General features: G+C 56.4%; 2 protein-coding genes across 3 annotated transcripts; both read left to right on the forward strand.

Annotated features, from left to right (window-relative positions):
- Positions 1 to 2,945: 2,945 nt before the first annotated feature.
- On the forward strand, positions 2,946 to 9,337 carry PEX16 (peroxisomal biogenesis factor 16). Of its 2 annotated transcripts, XM_080640428.1 has the most exons (13): positions 2,946 to 3,150; positions 3,274 to 3,553; positions 3,758 to 3,991; positions 4,186 to 4,221; positions 5,013 to 5,089; positions 5,435 to 5,568; positions 5,705 to 5,805; positions 6,470 to 6,550; positions 6,681 to 6,833; positions 6,935 to 7,007; positions 7,139 to 7,258; positions 8,463 to 8,527; positions 9,181 to 9,337. In XM_080640428.1, the coding sequence occupies exons 3-13, from the start codon at positions 3,880 to 3,882 to the stop codon at positions 9,237 to 9,239; spliced, it is 1,011 nt and encodes a 336-aa protein (XP_080496554.1). In that variant the 5' UTR covers positions 2,946 to 3,150; positions 3,274 to 3,553; positions 3,758 to 3,879; the 3' UTR covers positions 9,240 to 9,337. The 2 variants fall into 2 exon arrangements, with proteins under 2 accessions (XP_080496554.1, XP_080496555.1); XM_080640429.1 differs by lacking the exons at positions 2,946 to 3,150; positions 3,274 to 3,553; positions 3,758 to 3,991; positions 4,186 to 4,221 and adding an exon at positions 4,455 to 4,631.
- A 2,058-nt stretch (positions 9,338 to 11,395) lies between these two features.
- On the forward strand, positions 11,396 to 12,799 carry FREY1 (Frey regulator of sperm-oocyte fusion 1; the record flags this gene model as incomplete). Its single annotated transcript, XM_080640432.1, has 3 exons — positions 11,396 to 12,267; positions 12,438 to 12,511; positions 12,678 to 12,799. Exons 1-3 carry the CDS (start codon positions 12,089 to 12,091, stop codon positions 12,797 to 12,799), a joined length of 375 nt encoding a protein of 124 aa, XP_080496558.1. The 5' UTR covers positions 11,396 to 12,088.
- Positions 12,800 to 12,815: the final 16 nt, after the last annotated feature.

The raw sequence follows: 12,815 nt of genomic DNA on the forward strand, positions 1-12,815 counted from the left end.
TGACCTGAGCAGAGCAAGGACAATGGGCCAGGTATAGAAGGTCTTCAGGGTGGAAAGCCCAGGTGCCTAGCAATGGCCAATCAATTGTAGAGTGGGACCTTGCCCCCAGGGTGACCTTTCCTCTCCTAGCATATCACCGGCAAAGTTGGAATCCCCTGACCTTTCCTCCCTAGAGATAACACTTAGGTCTTAAGTTGTATTTCAGCTCCAGGCCCAGATAAGCAATACAACCAGCCATGGCTGACCAGCTGCATTGAATAATGACCTCCCCACCACCACCCCGCCCTGGTGCCAGCCCATCAATCAATAAAGACTACAACCCTGAATGGACACACCTGGAAAGCTACTGAATATTTAAGATCTTTTCCGAGACCTCCCCTAAAATATCTGCCCTTAAAACCCTTAGGACAGAGGGCCCAGTGCCTCTCCCTCCTGGGAGCACATCCACACCTTTCCCTTTCTTTCCCCAGGCACATTACCATTAGCTTCCACTCCCAAGTTCCAAGGACCCTTCCTTTTCCTCCATAACTTGTTTCCTAAGCCCATTTCTTTTAGAAATCACTTTTTCTACCTCTTTAATGTACCCAATAATTGTTCTTTTACAGTTTGGATCTGGACGCTGAGTTCTTTCCTAGCCAGAACCCAAGTACTGAAGTTGCTGAACCCAGGTGTGGTCTGACCCCTCTCCCCCATCAGACATAATGGTGCTGTTCCCACCGCCTACAACGGAGGGAGGCAAGAGAAACAGGCTCAAGCCTAAGAACCCCTCATATTCTGTCTGGAGGAGGCTACCCCTCTATTTTCCATGCCTCTCTCCTTTCTAGAAGCCCAGGATCACACACTCTCCCTCCAGACTTCCACAGCCATAGAGGGGAGTGGAGGTGTACCCACTGGTGAGGTTTGGGGAACAAATTCATTAAGATGGTAAGGTACAGGGAGGAAGGGAAAAAAGCCCTACACCAAATGCCCTGAGCCCTAGTCTTAATTCAATGGCAGTTGCTAACTTGACTCATAACCAGTGGCTCTTGTTGGGCTGTGAGCCAGAGGAGAGAGAGAGCACTGCCACGGGAGACCTACATTGTTGTCCTTTTGGCCAATGCCATTCTGTGTGATCTGGGACCAGTCCTTTCCCTTCCTTGGGCCTCTTATTCTCCATCTGTGGAAAGGAGTTCCTAGCAACATGGCAAGGTTGCTAAGAAGAGCTGAGTGAGTGAGCCGGGGCATTCAGGAGGTGGAGAGAAATTGTGCTAGTGATGCCCATGCCCATCTCCTGTGTTCTCCAAGGCCTTTGCTTCTCCAGAGAGCACTGGACACATCTCCTTGGGTCTTCATTCCTTGGTCCGAGTAATGTTAACGTAAAAACATTCAAACCTGTAAAGAATTTTTGTTAGTTTATTTGAGCCAAATTGTCGACAATTGCCAGGAAGCAGTGTCTCAGCGGATTGGGATAGTGCTCTGTAGAATGGCGGTTTTCATCTATTTTCATACATTGCAATCAAAGGAGGAGATGCAGGTGGGTTACATGAAATCCACTGGTGATAGAGCAAATGGGAGAAAGCAAAGCAGGGAAACCTCTGGTGCCCAGGCACATTAGGTTGTGCCCCAAGGGGTTCAGAAAAAGGGAAGTTACAAGTTACCCAGACATTTCAAGGATATCTATATATATAAAAGCCTAAGCAACCAAACGACTGAACGACCCAACGACCCGTCGACTGGTCACTATGAGTGCACTGACCACCAGCGGGCAGAGGCTCAACACAAGAGCTGCCCCCTGGTGGTCAGTGCTCTCCCACAGCTGGAGCACTGCTCAGCTGACCATCGGGCCCCAGACGCAGGGCTCACAGCTGGCAGGCGCAGCTGCAGTGGTGGGAGCCTCTCCCGCCTCTGTGGCAGCGCTACTGTGGCTACTGAGCGGCAGCAGGCACTGCAGGGCTGGGATGAGTGGGAGCAGCACCAGGTCTGGGCTCAGGCTCCTCCCCGGCCGCCTGGCGCACTACTACATCCCTCGGCCCGATCAGAAAACCGCAGTCTGACATCCCCCGAGTGGTCCTGGATTGCGAGAGGGTGCAGGCCAGGCTGAGGGACCCCCACCAGGGGGTGTATGAATCCGTGCACGAGGCCTCTAGTGTTGTTATAGATGCAAAAAGACAGATAGGCTCAGTTATGGTAAAGATTGGCCTTGTCAGTGAAGATACAGGCTTAGGAGGTGACTACCCACCATAACTGCTTTAGTTAAAGTTTAATTTCAGACCATCCTTTGTGGTAATTTAGGTCTCTGAGTTTGCAAGACTGCCATGCAGGCCTTCCCTGAGCTTGTCAGGTTAGCATGTGGCCCCTTTAGTCCAGTCGGGAGGGCAGCTGTGATTCCTCACCCAATATAGAAGAAAGTGTGCTGGGGAGAAGGCTCGAGGGAGGGAGAGCAAGGAGGGGCTGTGGCTTCCTGGTGAGGTGTGCTGCTTAAAACACCTAAATGGTCAGATTAGACCAGGATTCGAATCTTGAATGGGTTCTTCTTCTTTTTTTTTTTTTTTTAAATCCTCACCCGAGGATATTTTCCCATTGATTTTAGAGAGAGAGAAAGACTGAGAAAAATATCAATGTGAGAGAAACGCATAGATTGGTCGCCTCCTGCACGAGCCTGCAACTGAGATATGTGCCCTTGACCCAAATGGAACCCGGGATCCTTCGGTCCGCAGGCCAGCGCTCTTTCCACTGAGCCCAACCGGCTAGGGCTTGACTGGGTTCTTAAGCGGATCCTATTTTCTTCATCTGGAGATAATATCTGGTGGAGGGGATTAGGTAAAATAATGTATTACTATTCTCAGGGTACCACAAACCTGCCAGCAGCCTCGCCCCCTTCTCCACAGCCAATCGGCAGCTGCCTCTCCGGAGCGTTTGTTACTCTCGCCTCTGGCCACTCTTCTCCCGGCGCTGCCCCTTTCTAGGAGGCTACTGGGAAGGGATCCCCAGGATTTGCCCCCATCGCTTACGGAGCAGCTGAGCACCGGGAGGTGCGTCGAGGCCCGAAAGCGGACCAAGTCTGCCCTCAAACCATTTTACAGATGCGAAACCCGAGATCCAGAGAAGGGAAACTCCCCAGCCGAGAGCCGAAGCTCGGGCCAGGGTTTCTCCACGGAGGTGGGAATGCAGGTGCGCGCTCTTGGTGGGCAAAGTCCTTGCGGCAGCTTGGGCCGAAGCAGGGCACTGACGGTGCTGTCTGGGGGATTGAGCCTGCGTGGGATGCAGGATCCATCGCTGCCTCCGTTTCCCTAGCACTGCCTCTGATGGGGACGGAAGACGACGAAATTGGCGACACGAGAGCCTGCCGAGACTCTCTCGGCGCCCCCTCAAGTCTGATAGAGGCTCCTTTTCGCGCGCTACCTCCCAGCCCTTTAAAACCCGGTCCTCCCGTTCGAGCCTCTCGGCGTTCTATTGGAAAGACTCTAGGCGCCCGGACCCTCCTCTAGAACGTGTGGCTCTGACCGCCCGAGAGCTTCCCTGGAGCTGCAGATGCGCATGCGCAAGGACAGCCAACCGGGAAGGCGGAAAACCGGTCCGGACTTTGCTGAGTTGCCGGGGGTGGGGGGGGGGGAGGGGAGGGGAGGGTGGAGAGAGTGTGTTAACCAATGACCTGAAGGAGCGGGGAGGGCGGGATTAGGCTCTCAGTTGCTAGGCGCTACCCTGGGGGGTGGGGAGGCAATGTAAAAAGATGGGGTGATCTGGGGTTCAATGGCCCTTCACGTCACGGTCCTTCCAGACCGCGGAAGTTAAGCAACGGAGAGGCGGGCCTAGCACCGGAAGCAGGAAGGAGGGCACAGGAAGCCAAGCGCCGCAACCACTGGCACAGTCGGTCAGTGGGTCTGTCGGTCCCAGGGCAGGATGGAGAAGCTGCGGCTCCTGGGCCTCCGCTACCAGGAGTACGTGACTCGTCACCCGGCCGCCACGGCCCAGCTGGAGACGGCAGTGCGGGGCTTCAGTTACCTGCTGGCAGGTGCCACCCCGACCTTTGACCCATCCCTTTGAGTCTCTGACCTCTGACCCCACAGGTCCCCTTCCCAGAGTAGTGATCCCTGTGCTCGAGAAGTTCCTTCCAGGTTCCCGTAGGGCGTAGGGAGGGGACTTCCAGGGACCCAAACCCGCAGGGTGGGACAACGCTCACAGACGCCTCCTGTGCCTTCTCCTCAGGTCGCTTCGCCGATTCGCACGAGCTGTCAGAGCTGGGTGAGCCGGGCTCAGGGGGGCGGGGGGGGGGGGCCAGGAGTGCCTCCCCGAGGGGTGACCTCCCCAAGTCGCAGTCCCGGCTTCCCGTTAGGTCATCCTGTGCTATGCCTGACTCGCACAAAGGTCCAGCATTCACTCTCCTGGGCCCTCGGTGTCCCCATAGTTGAAAGACAAATCTGGGCTCCTTGACTGGTCAGGCGGCTGGACCAAGTGTTTTCTTTGCCTTTGCCCAGTTAATCCTCCCAACAGTCATGTAAGGTCAGTACTGTTGTCCTCAGTGTCCAGTTAAGGGAACAGAAGTTCAGTGAGGTTAGAGAACAGCCGCTGATGATCCCAGAACCAGGATTCAAATCCAGATTTCCCAGGTTCCAGGGTCCCCAGACTGACTCTGCCTCTGTAGTGTTTGCCCGGTGAGTACTGGAGGTGATGGTGCTGAAAGGAAGAGCTGGGTTTTGAAAGGTCGAGTTGGAATAGGCCTTCAGGGACAGGCCGCAGAGAAAGCGGAGGCCAGGAGGTGAAACCACACATCTGTGGCTATTTGGAGCACAGCGGGCAGTTCTGGGTTGGTTTGTCACTGAGATCAAACCATCCTTTCTTGTTCCACCTGCCACACGAGATCATATTGGGGAGTGTGGCGCGCTGAAGAAGTGGGCAGGGAGGCAGGTTGGTTTCCACATAGTCTGTGGGTGGCTGAGCACAGCAGGTGATGGGTGATCCAGGCATCTCTGGGGAGAAGGTGAGGAGGTGGAGGCTGCAGAGCCAGCCTCTCAAGACCACACTCTATCCCTCAGTGTACTCTGCCTCTAACCTGCTCGTGCTGCTCAACGATGGGATCCTGCGCAAGGAGCTTCGGAAAAAGCTGCCTGTGGTGAGAATTCTGCCAGGGACTGAGGGCGGGAAGCATAGGGACTCAGGAAAGAAATAATAACAACCAACCTGTGTGTGTAGCACATGCTGTGGTCTCAAGGAATACGAGACATGCCTATGTCCACTTGAGCCTCGAGTCCTCTCATTAGGTGAAGTGTCAAGGTGTCGATGTCCCCATTTCAGATGAAGAGACTGTTTCAGAATCATGGAGTAGCCTGTCCCAGGTGGCAAACTCAGGCCTTCACACTTGGAAAGGGGAAAAGCCACCTCCTGTCAGAGGCGTGCCCTGGGGGGAGGCTTGGGATGAGGGAATATCCCTTGATCGCTTCGCCTGGGGTTCTTGCAGTCGCTGTCCCAGCAGAAGCTGTTAACATGGCTGAGCGTGCTGGAGTGTGTGGAGGTGTTCATGGAGATGGGGGCCGCCAAGGTGTGGGGTGAAGTGGGCCGTTGGCTCGTCATTGCCCTCATCCAGCTGGCCAAGTATGTTGGGACTGTGGAGGGAAGGTCCTGGGTGGGGGTAACCAAGGCCAGCTGTACAGATGGGGTTCAACAGCACACCTCTGCACCCCTGCCGGCTAGTCACCTCCCCACCAGCCCTGCCATACTCCCAATCCAGGGCAGTACTGCGAATGTTCCTGCTCATCTGGTTCAAGGCTGGCCTCCAGACCTCACCCCCCATCGTTCCACTGGACAGGGAGACCCAGGCACAGCCCCCGGGTAAGCTGCTTCCCCACTCTGGGGTGGAGTGAGCATGGGACTACTCTGTGGATTTAGAGCTGACCCAGTGAATCTTGTCCATTAATGGAGCACATCTGTCCCCATCAACTCATTTGTTCTCATCACCCTGCATTTTACAGAGAAGAGAGAGAGAAATTGGGTTGGGACAGAATCAGAACTTGAACTCAGGACTTCTGATATCAGAGTCCCCATCCTTTTTTGTGGGCTGCATGAAGAGGGGAAAGAGCATCAGCAGGAGATGGAATCCTACCAACCTCGTCTCTGGGCCTGCCTCCATATTCAGAACCCCAAGCTCATGAGGCAGGACACCCAGCAGATCTATCCCTTCAGAGCTTTGGGCCCATCACCTATTGGGCTCTGAGCCTCCTTCTCCTGGCCTTGAGTGGAAGCACTTCTTTGCTTCTCTTCTAGATCATGTTGAAAGCCAAGGATTAAGAAGATACAGCCCCTCTAGTGCTGTGGTTTCTGTAGATGTGGTTGGGTTCTCCCTACGTCAGTGTCCTTGCCTCAGCTGCTGCCTTCGCACAGGCTCATCCATTCTCCCCTGAGCCCACGAGCCTTCATTCACTGCACACAGATTCTTTGCAGGCTCTGCTGGAAACACGTCCCTCTGACAGTGTGGCCTTCTGTCTGTTCCTGCTAGATGGTGAGCACAGCAGTAGCAGCCAGGAGCAGTCATATGTGGGGAAGCGGTCAAACAGAGTGGTGCGAACGCTCCAGAACAGTAAGTGTAAAACATCGCTGGACCGGGCATCTCAATGCGTAGTCATGGGCCTGAGGGCCTGGCTCTCATCACCACCCGCCCTCCCCATGCCCACGCTGGGCCTGGCTGCTCATCTGCCTTTGTGTTCCAGCTCCGTCCCTGCACTCCAGGCACTGGGGAGCCCCCCAGCAGCAGGAGAGACGGCAACAGCAGCACCAGGAGGAGCTGAGCATCGCCCCCACCCCTCTGGGGCTGCAGGAGACCATCGCAGAGTCCTTGTATATTGCCCGGCCCCTGCTGCATTGTATCCTTAGCATCGGGCTGCCGGCACTTGGGGGTAGGGATCGATGGGAGTGAGCAGGGCGGGCCCTGTGCTGGAGACATCCTTGACGCCTTGGCCGTCAGTGCTCAGCCTGGGCCTATGGGGGCAGCGGTCGTGGAAACCCTGGCTCCTATCTGGTGTCGTGGATGTGACCAGGTGAGCCTGGGCCTGCCTGGGGACTCCACTCCCTCCTCCAGGCTTTGTGCTACAGGCCTGGCCCCACCTGGGCAGGCAGGCGCCCCTATTCTTCCTGTTGCTGTCCTAACTATGTTCCCTTATCTCCCCAGTCTGAGCCTCCTGAGCGACAGGAAGGGCCTGACCCGGAGGGAGCGGCTGGAGCTGCGGCGTCGGACCATCCTGCTGCTCTACTACCTGCTGCGCTCCCCATTCTATGACCGCTTCTCCGAGTAAGGGCCCTACAGCGAATGGCGGGGCCCACCCTCAGCAAGAGAGAGAGGCAGGAAGTGGATACCAGTGTCCCAACCCCTGTTCACGCCTTCCTCCCTCCCGCTTTCCCCCATCCCAGGTTCACTGAGCACCTGCTGTGTGCTGTCCTGGGATGTGGTCACTTGTTCATTTATTGGATCCAGCCTAGACCTGCTCTCCGAGCTCTTGGGACCACCAGCCCATGGGTGTAGGAGCTTAAGCAGTTGTTGGCAGGAGACACAGAGGACCATGCCCCAGGGATGGTGGTGGGCTTGGGCTTGCCACACTCTCCAGGTCACTTGCACATTCCTGTCAAGTAGTTTGGATTATCCCCACTTCTTACAGGAGGCACTTGAGGTTCAAAGAGGTTGGGCAGTTTAAACAAAGCCACTCAGCGGGCCAGTAGCAGAGCCGAATCCCTACATCCAAGTTCTCTCTTGGCCTGACCTTTGCCTTGCCCTACTTTGTCACCTGTGAGGGTCCAGAGCTCTTAGCCTCATCCAGACACAGGGAGGCCTGTTGGGGGTGGGGGAAGGAGGAAAGGAGGGAGGGAGGGAGGAAGGGAGGGTTGCCCAGGGCCAAGTCTCCCAAGGGCCTGCTCATAAGGCACTAAAGCCAAACCCTCTTCCATACTCGAGAGGCTCACAGGAACCTCATGACCTCCCTCCACAAATTGCCTGCTCTGTACAGAGGGAACATCACAGCCCCAGTATCTCATTGACAGGCATTTTGAAACAGTAATTGCAGAGGTGGCTTCCCAGGCTCCAGCTTGGGTCGCTCTCCGCTGAGTTGATCAGCCTGGCACCCTCAGAGCAGTGCTCAGACTGAGAGGGGTCTAGAAACCAGTCAGAGAAATCCCTTGTTTCCCCAGAGGACAGGAGCAGGGTGCAGTCTGGAAAGGCACCGTTTTTCTTCCCCTTTTCCTATTGTCACAGAGACAGTACAGTCTCTGGAGCTGGACTACCTTCCAGTCGTGAGCATCCCAGGCCCGTGGCTGGGAGCAGGCAGGACCAGAGCTGTGCCCAAGGTTTCATCTTTGTACTGGGGTCTGTCCTTGCCCCGTAGTTGCTTTCTGTCTCATGACGCACTGCCTGCAGTCAGGTGGTCGGGGAAAGTGTTTTAGCACCCTCATTTGCAGGGACCTGGACACCCCACTCAGCCTGCTCCCTGTTTATCTCCTCGCAGGGCCAGGATCCTCTTCCTGCTCCAGCTGCTGGCAGACCATGTCCCGGGCATCGGCCTGGTGACAAGTAAGCATGGGGCAGGGTGTGATTATTACAGTGTGCTGTGGATCTCATGCGTGGCCCTGTCCCCCTGACTGCTTTCTCTTTGTCTCCTTGTAATTTGATTCTTGCCATAACCAGAGACGGGGCTGGAGGTCACGTTAGGTGGGGAAGACTCCTGGACATGGGCCAGGCTGGTCTGTAGCGCCTGGGGCAGCTGGAACGAGGGTGTCTGCTGTGGGAGGAGTTGTTAGACCTTATCAGACGTCAGCCTTTTCCCTGCCTCGATATCCTGGAGTGACATGAGACTCTGGGTGGACACACTCAAGCGAGATTGAAGCCCACTGGGCTGCTTGCAGATTCCACCTCAGCAGAGAGCCACTGGGCTGGGCTGGCAGCATCTGTACAGCTGGACACACTGGGTGGCTTCTGGGCATGAGCATGTAAATGGAGACAAAGATCGCTGCTGATACTGCCTCCTCGGGGTGAAGAGGTGAGAGAGCAGGCTCCAGGCCGTGTAGATGTGAACAGCTGTACTTGAGCAACAGTGGCTGACAAGGAGCCTGGGCAGAGCTGAGCCAGGAGTCTGGCCCTCAGTCCTGACCTTGTGTTCTCTCTCTCTCTCTCTCTCTCTCTCTCTCTCTCTCTCTCTCTCTCTCTCTCTCTCTCTCTCATTGCAGGGCCACTCATGGATTACTTACCTGCCTGGCAGAAAATTTATTTCTACAGTTGGGGCTAACAGACAGTCTGGGAGTGGGGCATGGGGCGGGGCAGGGGGAGCCTCAGCCCTTTGGGCCCCTGGGCCCCTGTGCCCTAATAAAACTGACTCTGCCACTATCCAAGTCTGTGGCCTCTCCGTGCCCACAGCCTGGGGCGCCTGGCACTCCCACCCTGGCCAGGCTCTGTGCTCAGCCCTGGGTGCCACCACAGCCCTCTAACACCTTCTCAACTTTGACTGCACTCTCCAGTGGTGGAGCCACTGCAGCTGTACCTTGTCGCTGGACCAAGAAGCCTCTGCTAGGACTGGGACCCAGGTCCCTCAGCCACAGAAAGCATTGAACCTCGAGCGTGGGGAGCTGCTCGTCGTGGCAGCTGCGGGAGTAAACTGCCTGTCTCACTGGTCCCTGGTGACAAGGCTGAACCTAGGCAGTGATGGCAGCTGCCTGCCTGTCTTCCGGCCAGAGCCTCTGTCTGCCTCTCCCCCTGCAGGGCCCTGCTGCTCGCCAGCTTCTGTGAGGGAGCCTGGTGAGTGGTGGCCCAGCTCAGTGCAGTGTGGTACATCAAGCCCTGAACTCCTAGTTGAGAGCAAAAGGCTTTTCTCCTTTGGGAAAAGAATGCCAGGCAGCAGCGAGCACTGGGGTTGACGCTGGGCTGGAAGGAACAGCAGCCTGAGTAGCTCGGGGGAGTTGGGTGCTGCTTCTGCCTGGTCTTTCCCTTTCCTGCCCCCCTGCCCTGCCCCCTTTTCCCTGTAAACAGACCACACTGTGCTGCTGGTTTCTAGCCAGATGGTGGTCCCTTAGGTTCCGAGAACTCGGTCTGCATTGGTGTCTGTTGTGCATCACTTCCTAGACTCCCAGGTGAAGGCTCCCCCCATCCCCCAGAGGGGCCAGCCTTTCCCGGACTGCTTTCCCTAGTGCCTCAGAAGCCACCAACCCCAGGCCCTGTCACAGCTTGAGGCCCACAACCTTCCCCGTGTCTAACAAGGATTGCTGGGCACTTGCTCTGTAGCAGGCTCTGCTTTGTGCAATTTGTTCAGAAATGAGTACAGCACAGTTCTTGCCCCCAGCTCTCAGCAATCCGTGAAGGAGACTGGCATGTAAATGCATGCAGTGCGCGGGTCACTGCAGCGGGTGCAAGTGTGTGTGAAAAGTGGTCTAGACTCGGGGTGCGTTCTAGCTCAGGCTGATGACTGGAAAGGCTAACTGGTCAGGGCAGCCTTCGTTCAAGCAGGCTGTTAAACGGGTAAAGCTCCATCCGTCTTTTGATGGCCGACGGGGGAAGAGGCCCAGTGTGCGGAAAACAGCATGTGCGGTGTTGCAGTGAAGTCAATGCTGGGGCAGAGGGAAGTAGAGGGTGGGAACAGAGGGGCTGAGGCTGGAGGTCAGGGCCAAATCCAGCAGGCCATCAGGTACCAGGTGAAAAATGGACCTGCCTCAGAGGCAGTGGGGAAGCTGGTTGGTGCAGGGTGGGCTGACGGGCACAGACAGAAGATGGGGGCAGTGACATCGCTGGTGGAGACCTAGAACAGTGGATGGAGCTGAATTAAGGCCATGGCAGGGTGATAAGCTTAGGAGTAGCCCAGGCAGGCCTTGGAACTGGTTGTAGATAGAGAGGAAGAGGTGGCAACTTGGAGGCAAGAAGAGTGAAGGACGAGGAATTTGGAGTTAGAGCGTTGGGGAGCTCAGTTCCCAGCAGAGGTGAACTTTGCTGGGGACCGGATTCAGAAGCAGACTGGTGTTCAGGACACAGAAAGGATGGAGGTGGTCAGTGAGAAGTCAGTGGGTGTGCTCCAAGCACAGGGAGCAGGGTACTGCAGACTCCAGAGCTGCTCGGACTCGGCAGGGGCTGGACCAGGAGCCAGGTTGGGAAACCTCTCTGGGCCTGAGGCACCTCAGCAGTTGAAGGGGTTGGACCTGCCAGCAGATCCGCTATCTTAGAAGCAATGGAGTTTCCCAAGTGCAGACCCCTAGCTCAGCCTCAGGTTCTGATCCCACAGGTCTGGGTGGGCCCAGAGTTTGTGGTTCACCCCAGCATCATTTGGGTTCAGAGCTTCTGCAGTGAGCCAGGTCAGCCCCACATTAACAGGGCCGACTGGAACCAAAGACAGGGTCCCCCACTCAGCCACAGGCTGTGAAGATTCTCCAGCACACTGTCGCATTGCATTTATTCATTCAACAAATCTTTATTGAGTGCCCACTAGATGTCAAGTGCTGGGGATCCCGTAGTCCCTCTGGAAACTTATACTTGAGGAGCAGGTCCCAGCCTTTGCCCCTGAACTTGCCCTCTGCCCAGGCTCTGCGGTGATGGCAGGGCCTGTGGAGGCCCTGAGCCAGGCTGTTCCACGCTATGGGGAGCCAAGTGGGAAGTTCCTCAGAATGCGCCCCCCAGTGGAATCTTGGAGCTGGCCAAGCTGAGTGGCCGCTCTGGGCTCTTAGCTGGCCAGCAGGAGCTTCCTGGAACGACTGAGCTGTTGGAGGGAGACAGTGGAGGTGATGGTGGTAGCAGGAGGCAGGGAGGAGCTGAGTGGGAATGGGTGGGGCTCTGGGGGATGAGGATTCAGTGACTGACTTTTGCTGATGGCCTACTGTGTGCCAGACCTTGGAGACATTATGTGCCTTACCTCACAGATGAGGAAACTGAGGCCCACAGAGATTAAGTGACGTGTCCACCTAGCAAGAGGCAAGGTAGGGATCTGAACTGAGAGCCGACTCCAAAGGTCTATGCCCTTAAACCTTGGGCATTGGCACTAGAACAAGATGTGATTTGGCACCTGCTGACCTACATCGTCAGTAAAATCCAACGAAAAACCTCAGTGTGGAGGTTTCTGGCCTAGTCAGGAGCTGGTGCTGACGCTCAGCCCTGGAACTAATGTCCTTTGTGAGGTGGCCCTGGGAGTTGGCAGCAGTTCCGTCCTGCTGGGGGAGGGGCAGCAGAAGCCGGGATCCGGGACCTGAGCAGGAGATGGCTCTGTTCTCCAGGGCCGGGCTAAGCCTCTGCCTCCTCTCCCTCCTCCTGGCAGCTGTACTCCTCCAACCCCAGCTGCTGAGGTAACTCCCAGGAGCACAGGGTCAGGGCTCAGCAGGGCCTAGGGCCTGGAAGGTGGGGGGCAGCATGGCAGAGGAGGAGAGGCTGGTGTCATTATCCTGGACCACTCCCTGCTTCACAGGGAGGTGACAGTGGCTTTTGGGGCCAGCATTGAGCACCCCATCTCCCACAGGCCTCAGCGATCTGTTCCCGAGGAACTTTCAGCCCCCCTGGAACTCTCACAGCCACTGTCCGACCTGGTGGATGGTAGGATCCCACATCCCTCCCCTTCCCTGAGGAGACATGTCCTAGGGGAGGGCATCCAGGTCCAGCCTCAGGGTCATCTTTTCTCAAACAGCACCTGTTCAGGGGCGACTTCAGCAGATTCAAAACCAGAGTCTCCCTCCACCCACACCCTCTTGTGTCTCTTTAGACTATGGGATCCAACCCAAGCACCCAAGGCCACGAGGGCCTCGGCCCCTCCTCTCCCGGGCCCAGCAGCGCAAGCGGGATGGACCAGACATGGCTGAGTATTACTTCGACACACGCCTGTGATGGGAATCACTTATAA

The sequence above is a fragment of the Plecotus auritus genome (assembly GCF_963455305.1).
Source record: "Plecotus auritus genome assembly, chromosome: 9".
NCBI lineage: Eukaryota > Metazoa > Chordata > Mammalia > Chiroptera > Vespertilionidae > Plecotus > Plecotus auritus.